We start from the raw sequence: 17,576 nt of genomic DNA on the forward strand, positions 1-17,576 counted from the left end.
CCTGGATTTCACTCTGACATGTCTACAATGGCCTTGTTTCCCTGGTTCGTGGGTGGAAAGGAAGGATGTCGCCAAGCAGGATTGATTTGTCACTGGAGCTGAGCCCTTTAAACTCGGCCCTGCCCTGGGGATGTCAACAAAGCCTTCACGCAGTCTGGCTCGCTATTGGTTGGGGCTGTCATCAGGAGATAATTGACTGTCAATTAGAGACAGAGACAACAATGTGAGAGTCAGCAGGACAGCAGTAAATCACTACCTGTCTGTCAGGAGGCCTTGGCTGCCCCGATCTTGTCTTCATTTCCTTCACTCTTTGTCCTTATTTATCTCGTATACATAGTTCACCGGGCATCGTGCTCCTTTTCTTTCTCACGTATTGTTTCATGTCGCTCTCACTGATGGTATTAACAACATGTACGGCTAGGTTGTGTTCTGTCTTGCGACCTTTCCGAGGAGTGATTGCTCCATTCATGGGGTCAAGACAACTGAGTGAGCGGTCCCCGTTTTAAAGGTGATCGTTGCCACTCACGTCTTGCTTTGCTTAAAGGCCAAACAGTCTCACTGACATCCCCCAGATTACACATATTAACTTGTGTAGGTAGCTTTTATCTCATCATTGTGAGATCTGAGTGCGTTCCTGGCACTGAAACGGCATTTGTCCTGGTAAGCTCTATTGAGTTGTTGGCTTTTGTCTGTGCTTACAAGCTCAAACACAATGCAGTGACGCAGTCTATAAGTGTAAGAGCTACATAAATAAAGCTGGTTCAGCTGTGACAAACCACTCACCAACCTGCAGCACAGCATGTCTCCCAGAAATTAAGATGGACTAGAAATGAAGTTTGCTGTTGCAGACAAGGTGGAAAATTCTTCAAATTTTTATTTTGTTTGAGTCCCTTTTTTTTTTTTTTTTTAACAAAAGAGACTGAAGCAATTACCCAGGCTCACAACCACACTGGAAAATTTGAGAATGTTAAGTGCAGCCTCCTGCAAACAATCTCTTGATTCCTGAGTCGTAAGCTGGGAGAACGACAAGTGCACCTCCAAGGTAAATAAAAGAGAGAAATCTCAGACCTGAAACTAATCCGAAGAAACTGGTACTGGTTTTCCAACTGAGGCTGAGATAATAGAGTGGGCCAATACCATGGGGAAACTCATGTTTGACAGAAGAAACTATGACTCGGGTGCAGAGGAGGACAAGTTGTGAGTGGTGGCTGCAGGGACATTCCAGCAGGGCCAGCGTGTATTGTTAAAGATAATGACAGCAGCAAATACGTGTGGGTGGCTGGTGCATTATTCAAACTGTTACTGTCTCTGTTATCATGTTGCCTATAGCTGCATGCTGCTGTAGGTCTCATCTAGTCTGCAGAGAGAAACTGTAATAAAACTCCCGCTGAGATGCTGTTAGCTCAATCAAGTATGAGCACACTGAAGACAAGGAGGTCCAGATGTCATTCGTCTGAAATGCTGTAATCTTTTAGGAATCATTAAAGCGGCAGTTGTCTGGCTGGAGCTATAGGGTAGTGGACAGATTTATCACTTGAGAGCTTTGCATGTCATCATTCTTACCATTTAGCAACATTTTACGAGTACTTTATTATAGAGATGAGAATACCTCGCACCATCTCTTATCTAATTGGCTCCCACACCACAGTGGCATTTAATGACTACATATATGTGCAGACATGTGAAAGCAAAGAAAAGAAAAGGGAACAAAATAATTGACTTGTCTTCTTTCAGTCGGGAGTCATATTCTTGCAACCTTGACATTCGTAAGTCAGTTTTGCCTTGTAGACATATTATTGCTCTCAATTAACACGTGTATATTGGCACTGTACAGCCATAAAAGCAATGGATGCCCATATTTCCCCCGCAGTGTATCACTGTTTGGGGCAAATTGCTGGTTTTGATTAGCAGCAGCTCTGCTGCACCTCTGCCAGTGGGAAAGGCCTGAGCCCCTTTAACTGCTGTGGTGATTCCTTTTTAATGTTTCAGTTAATGAAAAATCATTTTAATTTGACTTGCGACACATCGAGTCTGGTGCGTCTGTCACCCATGCTGGCATGAAAAGCATTAATTTTGTCAACCGAAGGACGAGCCTAAATTCTGTTCTTTTTATCACCAATGTGGAATACAAATTGGAGCTTTGAAGGCAGTTCCCCCGGAAAAAGCATCTGTCACCGAACACCCACAGTACTACTCTGAGCAGGTCCATTTTATTACATTTCATCCACACCCTGCTCTTCTTTGTCCTGGGGACGACAGCTTTTAAATTTCATAGACAGTTGTGACTCTGCTTGGAGCGCAAATGTTTATTAGACACACACACACATACAAAAGCCAATATGGTGGAAGAAAAGAGATTAGTTTTTACTTCTGCTAAAACACGAACTGATGTGCTTTTGCTGCAGGCAACAGATTTTCTTGGTTTTGTGTGTGTGAACATCGGTGTCAGAATATTAATCAGTTGTATTTGAGACATAAATTATCTAACAATGTTTAGATCTGTACTCACGTATTGTAGCATCTTTAGATTTATTGACATTAGCAGTCTGGTGTGTACAGAAAAAAATAAGCTACAGCAAGTAGCTCGTTATCTTAGCTTAGCATAAAGAACAGGAAACTATTGGCTCTATCCAAATGTAACAAAATCCATTTTCGAGTGCCTCTAAAAATCATTAACCAACATGTTATAGTCTGTTGAATCAGTGCAAAGCAGAAGAGGGGCCCTTAAAACACATGTGCTATAAAGTGTTAATTAAAGGTGCTAGTAACACTGGACAGAGCTTTCCCCAGTGTTTGTGTTAAGCTAAGCTAACCGGCAGCTGGCAGTAGTTTAAGATTTACCTACAGATGTGAGAATGGTCCCAATCTTCTCATCTAAGTCAAAATGTCAAACTATTTCTTTAAATAAAATGAAGGCATCACAAACATCGTATAAGCTGAATAGAATAACATGTAACATGATTCTGCTATCCACACTGATGACTGCTTGGTCGGCTTTTTACTTTATATTATATTCCAGATATGTTCCACTCAACCGTCCAGCTGCTTCCCCTGACCAACTCTGAACAGGTACACATACAGAGATTCATCTGTACTATCTCATGTTTCCCTGTTGCTGACTCTGCTTTCCCTGCTTGCTTTTGAGTTGATAAATAAATGTTTACAGAGGTATCTGGCTCTCTCCTGACGGCTTCAGAATCCATAAAATTACTTCCATCTCGCCCCCTTTCTACCCCTTGCTTACAGACAAACCGACCAGTGCAGAAGCAAGATAAAAGCCTGAGTTATATGAAAACGCGAAATCCCTTGCTTTCACTGCATTTGAAAGGGCTTTCCTGAAACGCACCACCAACACTCTTCGAGAGGTGTGCAGAGTCATGGATAGAACTGCAGCAGAGGAACAGGTTTGGGCTGTACTTTTATCAAAAGAGCGTATTTTCTCTGTAATGGAGGTTCTTAGACAGACCAGCATTATTCGCAGGCTCCTCAGCTGCAATAACAGCCTTCAAAAAGATACTGCTGCTGCAAGGTAAACAATGATCCTGATCCTCCACTGAGAAACAGACTGTCAGCATGTGCAAATAATTGCACAATTTAATTCAAGTGCTCTTTCATCCACCTCCTCTTGATTCAAAATGCCACAAGTTAATTATTGTCCATGATGTAATAGCAAAAGGCCAGTCTCACAATAAACTGGCTTCCGGATAATTTATTCTGATGCCTAAAATCTAAATTAGAGGTGTAAAAAGCAGAACCAGCACCACAGTTGTACAATATTCACTTAACTACTGCAAAACAAAATAGTAAACATTTTGACGCACATTTCTTCCGTCTGTAGACGTCTGCAGATATTTGCAGCGATTTCTCATACAGCACAGTCTTCTCATCACTGTTATTCAGCAGAGACACAATTATATTCTTCTCATTCAGGTCTCCTCATTGAAAGAGAAAGGTAAAAGCAAATATACCCGCATAGAATATCCTGTCCATATGGAGAGACTGTATATGGAGGGATAGGTAAAGCACTATAACAGTAGTCAGTTAGGCGATGAGAATAACTTTGTACCAAAGGGTTTTTTTCATGACCAGGATGCGTTTGTGATCTGTGGCTGTAGCCTTAGGGACTGCTTTGGAAGTGGAGCCCACACAGCCTGGGGCCTGGCTACTCCTGTCATCCATCCAAGATGAGAACATTTAGATAACGTAACATCTGCATGCCTTTATTCCTCTCTCAAGCTGTGCCTGTTCTTCTAAGATGCTTTTTTTCAAATAGCATTGTATTACAAAATCACAATGTATGATCAACACCAGCACCTGTTCATTGTGCTATTTTTATGAAGTGTGTGAGTCACATAAGCCAAATGAGGCTCTTTATCTGAGGTTGACATTTGTCCAAAAACCTTTGTAACGCTCCAGGCAATTCCATTATAAACCTGGAAGTAGCATATATTTTCTGTTTTATTTATTTATTTCATATTTTACCAAATCAATGAAAAAGGCACCGGCACAAACCATCTCAAAGCCAACAGGTTATCCAAGTATGGATATTTGAAAAATGATTTGCATTGTTTCCCATGTTAAAGCTGTAAGGAAATATCACTGAGAATGACCTCTGTGGGAGGAGGCTACTCGCTTGCTTTTTATTTTCCATTTTCCTCAGCTTTCTCGCTGGTATGAAATCCCCATAGGATGATTTGAAAACACTTTATCTCACCAAACAAAAATGTCCAAAACATTAAAGGGGAGTTTGAAACCTCTGGGTCACTACGTATTACCCCGATCTTCCATTTTGCCGGTCGGGATAACAACATGAGTTTCTGAAACAAGTTCTATAACATTCGCAATGAAATTCAGTCCTTTTTATTTATGTATTTTCCCTCTGGTTTCAAAAGACTGTCATCTCCACCGCTGTAGGAAAAAAATGGATTGAATATTTACTGCATTGAAAACAGTGGTCGCTAAGAAAAGAATCAGACTCAGAAAAACGGCAGTGAGGGACATGTGCCATGCAAGCTGTAATTAAGGCACAAATTGTGCCACAGTGTGGAAGCCTTTCTACAAATCTATATGAATAATGTAAGTGGAAGCTGTAACTCCACAGACCTGCTGTTTCTATCGCATGTGGGCAAGTGTGAGAGCTCATGAAGTGGAGGTTTCCAGGGTATTGCACCATCCTTGAGTGAAATACAGTAACCAGTCTCAAGAACTGCACTTGCAGAGAAAGACTGCACTGTACTGTTGTAGTTTCCAGTTAAAAACACCATGTGAGAAAACATAACCAGGTTAATTTCTCTCCCACGATAATGTTTGACGTGATCCACTAACGCAAGAAAAAAATGGTTGTTGAAATGGTAAGAACTGACTCATCAATAGATGAGAGTAACTGCGGGACGCCCAGCACTGCTTTTATGAGTCAAATAAAAAATTAATCTATCCTGAAATGATTGAAAGCTTGTGGGATATCTATTTGTGGGCGTCTATTTGTAACTTGATAATAATGGGCCTTTTTCCTGAGGAACTTAAAACTTCACAAATAATTTTTAAAGGGAGCATATAAAATCCCTCTTGCAGAAATCAGACAACACTAGAGGATGAGCAAAATATTTTCCTGCTCACTGTCTTGTTTGTTCAGGCAAACACACAGAACGCTGGAAAACACAACAGTCTTCTTTTGATCTACAGTGCTTATTAATTCAATCTGCCTGTGTCTGGTGTTGAGCATTGCTTGTTTAGCATATTCTAGTGAGGAGGAAAAGTGGAGCATACTCACTGATTTGTCTCTCTCTCTCTATATATATGAGCATTTTTCACCCCTGATGACTAGGCAAGCATCAACATTGTCTATTGTTGTGCAGTGTGTTCACTAACAAAGACATCAGCTTGTGACTCACTTCTTACTCGCGTCTGTAATGAGAGCTCTTCCCCTGCTGCTGCATTCGCACCCACTGGTGTTGCATGGGCACCGGCACAAACCAGCGACGTTAAAGCTACAATACCTCAAACTCGGCTCTGACACAGTGGGATTCATGTGCATGTAGAGTTTAGTTCCTTCATGGGATGAGTTTGTGAAGATCGAGTCACTGGTGTAGCTCAACCAGGATATTGCACCCCAATTACAAGGGGGTATGTGGAAAGTACTCAGCTAATTATACACGTTTTTATCAAGAATGAAAATTAAATAGCAACAAGCAAGAGCCTAAAGTGCCTTTCCAGTCAGCTGTAACGCCACTTATTGCAAATCAAGAATACTTGATAATTGCAGGCAACCAGGGTAGTTGACATTTCAACCTTCATTAGGCTACTTTTAGCAATGAATAAATGGTCAAAATGGTTGAAGTTGCCAAATAATAAATAGTTGAAACAGTTCGCTAAAAGTGCTCAACAAACAGTTTTGAAACATTTATCAAAATTAATAAAGGAACCACATCATTAAAAGTAATGGAGCAGTTGGAATAGTGAGCTATAAGTAACATGAGTTAAAGTATATTTAAATAAAGAGCTTAACACTTAATAGCTTAGTTAGCACAAAGCTAGGGATAACCAGGTTTGCAGTAATTAACAACTGCAGAACAAACAGTTGAAACTGTTAGTTAAAATATATTGATTAACACTTGAAATACTTAAAAGTAATGAATTTACAGCTGAAAAGGTTAGCCAGCTAAAGGCATTAAATTAACAGTTGAAATTAGCTTGACAGGCACAATTTTCATGGCATCAACAACCAATCGTAGTTCCCTGCTGAAGGCCCCATAATATATTATTTCAAGAAGGTTACCAGAATATTGTTTGTCATGAATGCTGATTTGGTAGAAAGGGTAGCTAATGTGCTATGCTAGTTGTCTATGCAATGCCAAGACATGCACAGGAAATAAACTGCACAACCAAACACATACAGATTCACCAACTGCCTCAGCAACCTCTCCTCAGGGTTTATTTCTCCAGTTTGTGTCTCAGTACATTAAATTAACTCTGGACCTGAATCCACCCTGCTCTCTTGGGATATTTTCATGAATATGATTTGACTAGCTAGCATCTGCACTAACATTAGATCTGCGTTGCTGCTAGAAAAGTTGAACTTTTCTCAATTTATACCAGCAGAGCAAATCAACAGCACCACAGTGCAGCTCGGCAATGCATGACATCACCCCATTCAAAGTAAAGGAGAAGTGTCTCTGTTAAAGCCTCCAACGCATGTGTGCGAGCACAGTTTTAGTTATTCAGTCACATACCTGACAATCAAACACACGAAAACATAATCGCTGCTGTTCACTATAATTCAAAGGCACAGAGTGAAATGTGTTCTTGCATTGTTCAGTGTGTGAAATGTTGAGTGGAGTGTAGCTCTGCATTTGTGTTCAATAACCATGATAGTGACACCACAAAAAAAAGTACTTTCCTGCACGCAGCTATGAGAACACTGCAACTACAAACCTCAGAGCTGCTCCTCCGTCTGTCTCTAGCAAAACCACCTACACTCCATGACTCAGTGACTCTGTTTGCTTTTGTTATAAGACAACTCAAGCATCTCAATTGCTCAGCCAGTTCTCTCAGGTTTGAGAGGATTTTTCAGATACACCACAGAGAAAAAACAATTGTTGCTTTTGAGAAAGGCCATCCTTCCTTTCTGATTTATTTGTCATTACATTTGAACATGTTTTTATTTGCACTATGTACAGTTTTCCTTCATACAAGTTAGGAAAGAAAATCCCAAAACATAAATGTAATAAAAAAATGTAATCTTCTTTAATTCGGCTTAAGAGCATGACACAAAGAGAGCACTATCACCCTGGCATTGAGGAATGCATTTAGCAAATGTCTTTGTCACGTGGATGTGTACATCAGCTCGTCACAATGAGAAGGAAATAACAACTGCATTGAAACCCACATACTTTTGTAACACACTGCACAATACCAGGTTGCCAAAGAAGCCAGATAAAAACACATCATTTTAATGACACTCTACATAACACAAAGCATGTTCATCATTATCAGCAATAAAACTTTCTCCAAGAGATGAAAGCAAACATTTCATTATAGTTACAGTGATGGTCATGATGTGTGCATACACTGACGTGGGATCAGTAGCTCATGAGTTACCACTGGGATGTGTGTTCATAAGGGGTCAGAGGTCATAAGGCAAAACATATAATGTGTAATAACTGGGTCTTCAGATGACCAGAAACTCAATGAGGTGAATCCTAGGGCCCCAAACAAACACTTAGAAATCAATCAGCATTATCATGGTTTTTTATCTGACTGATGTCTGACTGTTTACTCATTCAGGCAGCCAAAAATAAAATTCAAACAAAAGTTTGAAGTCTTAGCTGCAGATTCCTGTAAAGCAAAACACACTGGAAACATCCCCTCATGGAGAATGCAGGCAATATTCACTCTTCATTAGCACAACACAACTGACTTGCATGTTTATTTTAAAATGTTCACAGAGCCGAGGATGTGTAAATGGATTGTTGACTTGCAGGGTCTGACAGCAACCAGTGACGCCAAAAGTGGCTTATTAGTGAAATTAATGTGGTTGTGCTATTTTAGGGCTATGCTCCAGAGAATACACATTCCTTCAGAAAAAGCCATTACGGGGAGCTAACTGTGCACCATAAATGTCAGGTATGACTAATGTAGGACCTGTGCAGGGAAAACTAAGTATATAATGTCACCTCTTGAGGCTTAACTGCTTTAAACCAGCATCTGCCTGGTTTATGATTTACAATATAGAAAACAAAAACTAAAACCTCAGTAATTAATAAGCCCTTCATACAAGGAGCGTCAGTGAATTGTTTGTTGAGTGTCTTGTTTTCCGATTTGAGTAAGAATTCTTGAAACAAACTGAAAGGTCTTGATGCGCTATTACTATGAAATGCTCTCTATTTTAATAGCTGGATAGAGAGATGTGGGTTAAAGTATTGCAAAAAATATGAGCCCCTTCACAGCCTGATCAATTTTAATTTAAGTTTTTTTATGATCTGACAAAAACAAGCTCTAAATCCGATCAATCATGCGTAGCAGTACACCGCCGGCATAGCTAGAGTCATGCAAAGAATAATTGATCACAGCTACATTCAAAGCTGTCAGACTGCGACACTTTGTTTGTATGTGCAGCCCTGGAGGAGATGTAAGGCCCGCCTTTTAATGACATCATCTACGTGGTTTATAACCTCCATGCCGATGGTGAATGGCTGATGCTTCACTTCACATCGTGTTGCCAGATGCAGCGTTTTTTTTTTTTTTCGTTTTTTTTTTTGTGAGAGACACTGGACGCCATTTCCCCTGAATTCCTGACCATCTGGCCACCTCACATCTGTGCTTTACTTCAAAGGCTATAAATGCACATTCTTCAAAGTGAGATTAATCAAGGTGCCTTTAGACAGCAGGGAACATAAAAAAGACAAACATAAAAACAAAGCACATTTGCATGAATGTAGGCAAACTATATCTGGCAGAAACAGATTTTGTTAGACTTCAGGGCACGTCTTTAATGGATGGACACCTTCTCCGAGGTAAAATACAAGGCTCCAATGAGATTCTTGTAATTCATGCCGGTGCATATTGTTCAGTAAGAACGAAAAAAGCCTCTGCTCCTGACTGTATGTGATCATTTTTTTCAACCTCTCAGAGTTTTATTCTGTATTGATGGAAACTATTATCAGTAGTTCTGTATTTTTTCCCTAAAGTTTCTCCAGAGATGAAAGCCCTCCTTTGTCATGAATTAAGAAACTGTGCACATAGTCATGTATTTTTTATCTCCCATTGTGAGGCAGTCAGCCCAGAGACAAATGTAGCCCGGGTAACTGGAGTTGATGAGGGCAGATCACGGTCTATTACAGACAGTCCTGGTTGGCAAACTGAGATGACAGGTGACAGGACTCCACAGAGCGGCTCCAAATTTAACAGCAGCTCAAATAACAATAACATGGAGTTTGTTTAAGAGTGATTTTGTGTTGATTTCTAACCATCCTCAACCTCGGCCCTTTAATAATTGCTTCAGCTCAAGGAGTTATCGTCTCAGTCTTATCACCTCAAAGTTTCTGTAGGGGTCTTCAGAGTTAAAAACCAGCGAAAAGAAGATGAAGCCAACAGGGGTTTAAGTCAATGGGATTCAAACTGGGCTCCAACATGGAATACTTCCATTACTCAAACCCTCTCCCTGTCTTAACAGAAAAAAACTTTGTCTATCCCCAAATCCCCCCTCTTCTCACCCTCAAGCTTGACCTCTCTCCAGTCACTGTGGCTAATCTTGGCTGACAGAGGGCCTGTGGGGAGAGAGGGCTGGAAAGGAAGGAAGGTGGAGGGAAGAAACTGTACATCCCCAAAAACTTTCCTCAACGTCTGCAGGAGCAATGCTGTTCCCCAGAGGGGGTCTTTCTCTTCCTGGGCTCCCCGGAGGTGTGTGGAGGGAAGGTGTGGCTGCTATATGCGTCCTGGTTTAGAAAGGTAGGCAATGAGAGCTACCACCACCCCCACATACACACCAGTGCCTATAGTGATGGAGAGGGCAGCGAGGAACAAAGCCCGTCGGGAGGCGATGTTGGCCAATGGGAAGTCACCCTTGTTCACCGCCTTGGTGGTCTGGAAAAGAGGCAATGTAAGAAAAGAGGAAAGTCAGACACAGTTTGGAGGCACCTCGAGTAAAAAGGCGACCCATTTTTCAAAAGAAGCATAATTACAGACGCTGTTTATTATTTCTGTGGGAGTGTGGAGCAAAAGAAGAGGAATGGAGTTGGAGGATGGGCCCATTGACCAAGTGGCTCAGAGTCACCCAGGAGAGCTCATCATGCATGGCAGGACTGAAAAATGGCAATTAGTGTGAAAATGTCAAGGACTGGACGTTATGGTCATCTCAGCTGCTTGCACTGAAGGATAAACGACACATAAGAAAAGAAGATTCATCATAATTTCAATCAAATTTTGCTCTACTGGAAGAAAAACAAAACAAAAACAAAAACAAAAAAGGTAAAATAGAGGTTCTTAATGCATCTACACTGCCTTGTTGCATGGAGGATTTTTATGTCTTTTATCCAGGCAACCACTCCATCGTCATGACCTAGTTACCATGCATTTAAGGGTATAGTGCATTTTTACAGCCCACTGTAGACACATATAGATCCCCTCTGTGGTGTTAACCGTTCTGCTTAAGTAACAGTTTTGTTCAAACACTACTGTATTGTGAGTAACAGACCACAGTGTAAAACGAGTAAAATTTCTCTGGTTATAATGTGAACCATCTGAACTACAAATCTCATCGAAACAACTATTGGACTGCGCTCGTCAGGAACGCCATGTGACTATTTTGGACAGAAATGACAAAAGTCTGCTCCATGTTCAACAATATATATACAGCATCTCCACAAGTGCCTCTTAATTAGTGAGACAATGTAAACAATATCAGACCGGAGTTAATTAATTAGCAAAATCACAACAATGAGCAGTGGTTGACCAGTGGTTTGTCTCGCAGTTAACAGAGCTGTTGGCCTTCCTCTAGCCCTATCTCACTCCTTGAATAGACTTGCTTGCCAAGGAGAGAAATGGAGGGAAGAGAGAAGCCTAGTTTGACTTGCTGTTTTCATGCACATCCCTGATTAGAGATCAGCACTGAAGCAGAAAGTGTTACAGTGGCATTGTTTGGAATTTGTTTGTATTGACTTTTCCATTTTCCATCTTTGTCTTCCCCTAAACTCATTTTTGTTGTTGTTTTATTCCAAATGTTGTCACATATTAATCTATTGATTTATTTTTTTCTGCTTTATGAATTTAGTGGTCAATGGTTCAGCATGTTGCTAAATCCCAGTCATAATTTGTTCTGCCTATAACACAATACATCCGAAAGACTATTGTGCTGATTGTCTGCCAGCACAGTTGAAATGCAGTGGCTGAGTGTGCGAGAAATGACCTTTCTTATTCTGTTGAATCCAATCTAACAATGAGGAAGCTGACGTGTGATGTGTGTGAATGTGATAAAGCAGGGTCAGTCCCTCCAACTCTGAAACCATGGTCATCTCATAAAAAACCTGTCCTATTCGTGTTGGAAGTGAGCCCAGCTCCAAAGCATACAAGGTGACGTTTCTTATTCACAACTGAGGTTAAGAGGGATTGTGGCTGCTAGTTAGATGCAGTATCTGCAGTGATGTGGATTTTGTATCTGGCGGTGGCAGTGATTAAAAATAAAAAATTAAAGCAAGACTCACTACACATCCTTGTTTTGACCTTCATCTGTTCTGAGATTGAGGATAAACATTTCTTTGCAGGATGGCTAACCTTACTCATCATAGCAAAGTGAGAATTTCAGAAATCTGGGAGGACTTTGGAAACGAGCCACTGCATCTCCTTATTGAGAGGAGCCAGCTGGTTTAGGTGCCTGGGCCCTTGGCTCCATCGTTTTTAGGTGTCCTCTGTGCGACGAACTGAAAGGAGAGCCTGAGGTAAACACACATTGGGACTAAAACACCCTGTTGGAGTACATGGACATTCCCTAGGAGAAGCTGGAGGATGTTACTGTGATCCTGACCCAGATAAGAAGCTAAAAACTACCATGACAAACTATTAGGAGGTGATTGCAATTAACTAAATGGTTTTGTGCCTCACAAAACTAGTAACAACCGGACAGTAGTGTTAACAATTAGTGAATCTTGCTGTATAAAGTCAAAAGTCACATATTTTACACTATTCCAGTGTTTTATTTTAAGTTTTGATATTCATAAGAAGACATATGGTGGATTTAAGAACACTCCTCTCTGGGCCCGAGAACAGGGCGTTTTTGCGTCAGTCCCTGAGCCTGTCCTCTGACTAGCTCACTGTTGTCTGAGTGACACACCGCCAGGCCAGCCACAGGTAACAGATTGTAGCCTGCTACTGTATCTTGGTAAAACTCACAAATGGAAAAACAAATGGAGATGGCGATGCTCAGTCAGGGCTGAAAGGAGCCAAACAGACACTCAAATTTGGACAGCAATGCTTAAGGCACAGTTTCTGAATATGGGCTGTGTGCATTTCTCAGTAGACTGGGCGTTTTGATACTTTAACACTATTTCTACAGCAACTAGAACTACTTTTATCAAAAACAACATTGATATCCCACTGTCAGCCCATAATTAAATATAAACAGATTTGAAAGGCATTAACAAACAGCTTACACACTGGCTCAGTGTCAAACTTTGTCTCTTTTGAAGTTTGCATTGGCTAGGGCTGCACCTGATTTACTGCATATGTACCAGTTTATGTTATTTACATTGATGTTTTTATCTTTATGAATATTCAATATTTACTACCACTTTTCCATCTTTACATCTGCCCATTTGCACTGAAATCATGCACCTGCTTAACCTCAAACTCCCACATAAACTACTATTCCTGGTATTCTGGATCTTTCTGTCATTTCTCAGCAAGTCAGCTCATTAAGGCAGATGCAAATTACATATGACACACACAGTGGGAGATGTTAGGCCTGGCTCTTGCCTATGGTATTGGAATAATTACACTGAAACACTACAAAATGCTGCAAAGGAAAGCAAATACAGACAGGACAAATACTAGCTTATGAGTATCTGTCCTTCCTGTATTTGCTTTGGAAGCATCACTGCATAGTGGCTACTTTCTCATGTCAAGTGATTTGTAATGTTTGTTGTAGGGGAATGAGATGCATGTTCTTGATTGTGATGATTGAACTTCACCATGGTCAGGGAGAGTTTTTCCAGATAATTATTTAAACAAGATCAGGTTTGTAAAACTTTATTTTGTATTTTTGACAAAATAAAAAGAGAAAAAAAGGCCTGTGGTGAGAATCTGACTGGTTGCTGGAATAAATGACTTTCAAGAGGCAGCCACGGCACACTTTTAGCTTTGCATCTCACACCATCTTTAACCACAGCACCTTAATCCACTGAACAACATAATAAATAATCAAGACAAAAAACTCAACTTACCATCCATCAGTGATGGTTCTTGTTACGACTAAAAATACTAAGCACGGGGTCTTTTCACTTTGTTCCTTTGTTTTCATTAGTGCCAAGAAGGTTTTAGATGACAGATCTTTATAGTCCAAGACAAAGACAGTCAGTTGAGAGCCAGAGAGAAAGATTCTTTTGACAAATGCCTCGAAAGGTCAGGAAGCAAATGTAGACAAAAGACATGTATTCAAGGCAGGCTCTTTAGCTTCCATGTCAATATAGTCATTACTGAAACAAAAGCACTGTTATGGAGGCCTTATGGGAAATTCGGTTTGAATTTGCTTTCAAAATGAGACAGAGCACATTCTGCTTTTGAGGATGTAATTCGCCCCCTCACCATGGTCTTTAGAGAAAGAGAATCCTAAAAAGAGTCGTAATGGTACAGTGGACAGTTTAATTCTCTCAGCCACTGCAGGAGTTGAGGGGCACATGCCTGTCATTTCATTTCTCCATTGAGAGCATTTGTAATTGATTTATCTTCTTTTTTTTTTTCTCCACTTCACACAAATAATCAAATGAAAGCATGTTGTGGCTCTCCTGAGGAACAATTCACTAAAAGACTAAATATAATAATGCTGTAATGTGGACAAAACAGATGAGAGTGTGTGTGTGTGTGTTTACGCTGTCTTCTCTGTGAGCTTCAGCTTTGTGTTACGTACTGTACATGTCAATGTGAGGATTTTTCCTTGAATCCCCTTGAGAGAGAAATGGTTAGACGGTTAGACGAATTAAGGCTTTATCTCCACAACCTTGACAAAATGATTGAAATGTGGTGTCATAGAAAACAACAGATAACATCTCAGACTTAGCTGCATGGAGGCTCATATAGCAATGCGCTCTCGGAAGTCAATTGAGCACCCTTAACAAGTTTTCCTTCCAAACAAACGATACATAAAGCCCAAAATCTCTCTCTTTGTCTTCCCCTCTCTGTCTTTGTCTCTCGACCCCCCTCACGCAGACACACACATGCAAATACATAAACTGTTTCACAATAATTAGCTCATTCATTTTCACCCATTATGATGACTTGTATGCCATAAGATAACTTCAGGGGAGTCTTATTTGCATAATCGTGAAAGGAATCGCTGCTGCTTCTCAACTCTGCTCTTCCCAGCACAGATGTCTCAGAGCTGAGAGAAACATTTATCAGCATCTCCAAACAAAACACTCACCCTATTAGTGGCAATAATTCAAACTCAATTCCGCTTCCCAATCAAACGCTCAAAGCTAATTTCCCCAAGATATTTATGGTATTCTAGTCATTATCGGTTTTCTGTGTGTGTGTGTGTGTGTGTGTGTGTGTGTGCGTGTGGGCGGTTACACTGAATCTTAAACAATGCAGCACTATTTACCATAAAGACTTTACACAGTATTAAAGATGTAGTCTGTAGGAAAATAGGATACAAGCATTTTAAAGCAGCACATGTATGAATGTCTGTGTCTGCGTGTGTCACTCAGCTCCTCTGCTTGTGAAGCCATGCAGCGGCTCTCTCTGTGTGACCAGGCCTGACCTTCCAGTGGGACAAAAACACTATTGATCTGCCGTCCGCAGACTCTATTAAAGTTGCTAACCTGTTTGTTTGTAAATGTCCTCGGAGTAAGTGATGAAGCTGATGTGCGATCATTTCTAAACTTTTCTTCTTGGCTCATTCTGCTGCTCTTGTCAAATCCCGTAATGCAGAACTAACCACCAAAATTGAGAGGTTGAGAAGAAAGGGTTTGAAGCAAGAAATCCTACATAATTTGTTTGTCTCTACCCTCTCATCCGACCCTCTGATTGTGCCCCTCAGCGACAGGCGTACCAGACCTTCATTGTCATGTTTACAATAAACATGTGGTTAAGCTTGTGGCTCGCTCACGGTTTGGGTAGGTTTAGGCACAAAAGCAACTTGGGTAGGTTTAAGAAAGGATCATGGTTTGAATTATAAAAGCTACTTAGTTACTACATCATGGTTACAACAATAAGCACGTCAACAGTCAAGGATAAAAGAAACGAACAGTTCACATCATTGTTTATTCCTACTCAAGTACAAGCAGTTGAGTAGGAAAAACTGTTCATGTCAGGAGTTGTAATTCTGAGCCATCACCACCGATGTTTACATCTTAATAAAATAAATTATTAACACTAAAATAATCAGTTCAGCTAATTTGCGGCTTTGTTGCTATCAAAAACACCTCACACCAAAAGTAGCTGATTTAGGCTATTTATATGACGTTAATACATGGGTAACAGTAACCATTTTTAGTTTGAGTAACAATTTTGAGATGAATTGTAAACAAACGGGAATAAAGGTGTTTTCACCTTATCACCAAAAATTGCTTTTAGATGTGCGTCTCTATTTTTGTGTATGTGGTGCATCGTGATGGCTCTGTGCAGATGTCTGCAGGGCACTGAAAGGTCAAATCTGTTGGACTTTTACTTGATCTGTGCAGACCTGTGTGGGTGCAGCCAGTCACTGTGTCTAACCGCCAACTGGAAGATGGACAAAAATTAGTTTTGTGTCTGAAATCCAGAACTGTACAGTATGAGTCTGGGATCATATCAAGACTGGAAAAAAAATATGATCTGGTGAACTAACAGGTTTTTACAGAAACACAGGGGCTCTGAAATATAGCCATCTCCTGCTAGCAACATTAGCATTGTAGCTCATTGCAGTCTCATTCTCGTGAACGCAATATCTCGGGAATTCCTAAGAGAATCTCTTCAAATTTGACACATATGACCATTTGGACTGTTCAGAGTTTGGTGGTCAAAGGTCAAGGTCACTGTGACATTTTTGGCCATACCTTAACACAAATGTCAAACAGGATAACAATGAAGTGATGACATTTTATATCCAAATGGTCAAAGGTCAACTTCACTGTGACATCATCATGTTCTGCAAAAACACTTCTGGTCATTTTTCAGTACTGTAACTCAGGAAGATTGTGACCGTATTTCCCGCAACTTGGCTGGTTAGCAGACAAGTCCAAGTTCTCGTTTTGTTGTCATGTGAGTAATGGGAGATTTTCCAAGTGACCTTTTAGCAGAATTGGTGTTACTGTTTTTTTGCCATTATGAAGGGGTATAGCTACTGCCTTAGTTATGTGGAATGTGTGTGCGTGTTAGTTTAGGCTGTGATTACCTCACTTGCTAACTTTAGCTTCAAAGAGTTTTCTTGTTTTTACCTGTAGTTCCTGCTATAATAAGGGAAAACAAGTTGAAGATTTTGATTTTCCTTACATCTTGTCTAGCTATAGTTACTGTCTGTCAGTACAGATCCCTGCACTTGTCACTCAGTACAGACAGAAAGGCAGGGGCATAGAAATTCACACAGATAATCAAATTTCAGTCCGTCTTCTGCTAAAAACGTACAATATCCTCGCATTAACTCCTGCAGAATTAATCCATTTAGTCGGGGGGGCTTCCTGAACAATTGAATGAAATGAAGACCAGTGAAGTGGTTTATTGGGCTATAAAATGAAGCGATCCCAGACTCCCACCATATCTTTTCCTGACAGCTCTTCTGGACGGCACCTTCTAAAGGAGGGAGATTGGCAGAAAAGCCATCCATCCCTAAACATAGCCATCACTTCCCCATAATTACCCAGGAAGAATCAAATTAGCTCCTGACAAGATAA

At 40.5% G+C, this 17,576-nt stretch overlaps 1 protein-coding gene across 1 annotated transcript in view; it reads right to left on the reverse strand.

Moving 5' to 3' along the window:
• Window positions 1–7,595: 7,595 nt before the first annotated feature.
• The window catches only part of syndig1l (synapse differentiation inducing 1-like), a 34,819-nt gene continuing 24,838 nt past the window's right edge, over window positions 7,596–17,576 (reverse strand). Inside the window, exon 4 of the mRNA XM_071478885.1 lies at window positions 7,596–10,581. Within this exon, the coding sequence (XP_071334986.1) occupies window positions 10,423–10,581 (159 nt within the window). The 3' untranslated portion in view covers window positions 7,596–10,422. The remainder of the gene's footprint in view (window positions 10,582–17,576) is intronic.

The sequence above is a fragment of the Trachinotus anak genome, unplaced genomic scaffold (assembly GCF_046630095.1).
Source record: "Trachinotus anak isolate AG129_WGS33_773 ecotype Australia unplaced genomic scaffold, CSIRO_AGI_Tana_v1 ptg000005l, whole genome shotgun sequence".
In the NCBI taxonomy this organism is placed as follows: Eukaryota; Metazoa; Chordata; class Actinopteri; order Carangiformes; family Carangidae; genus Trachinotus; species Trachinotus anak.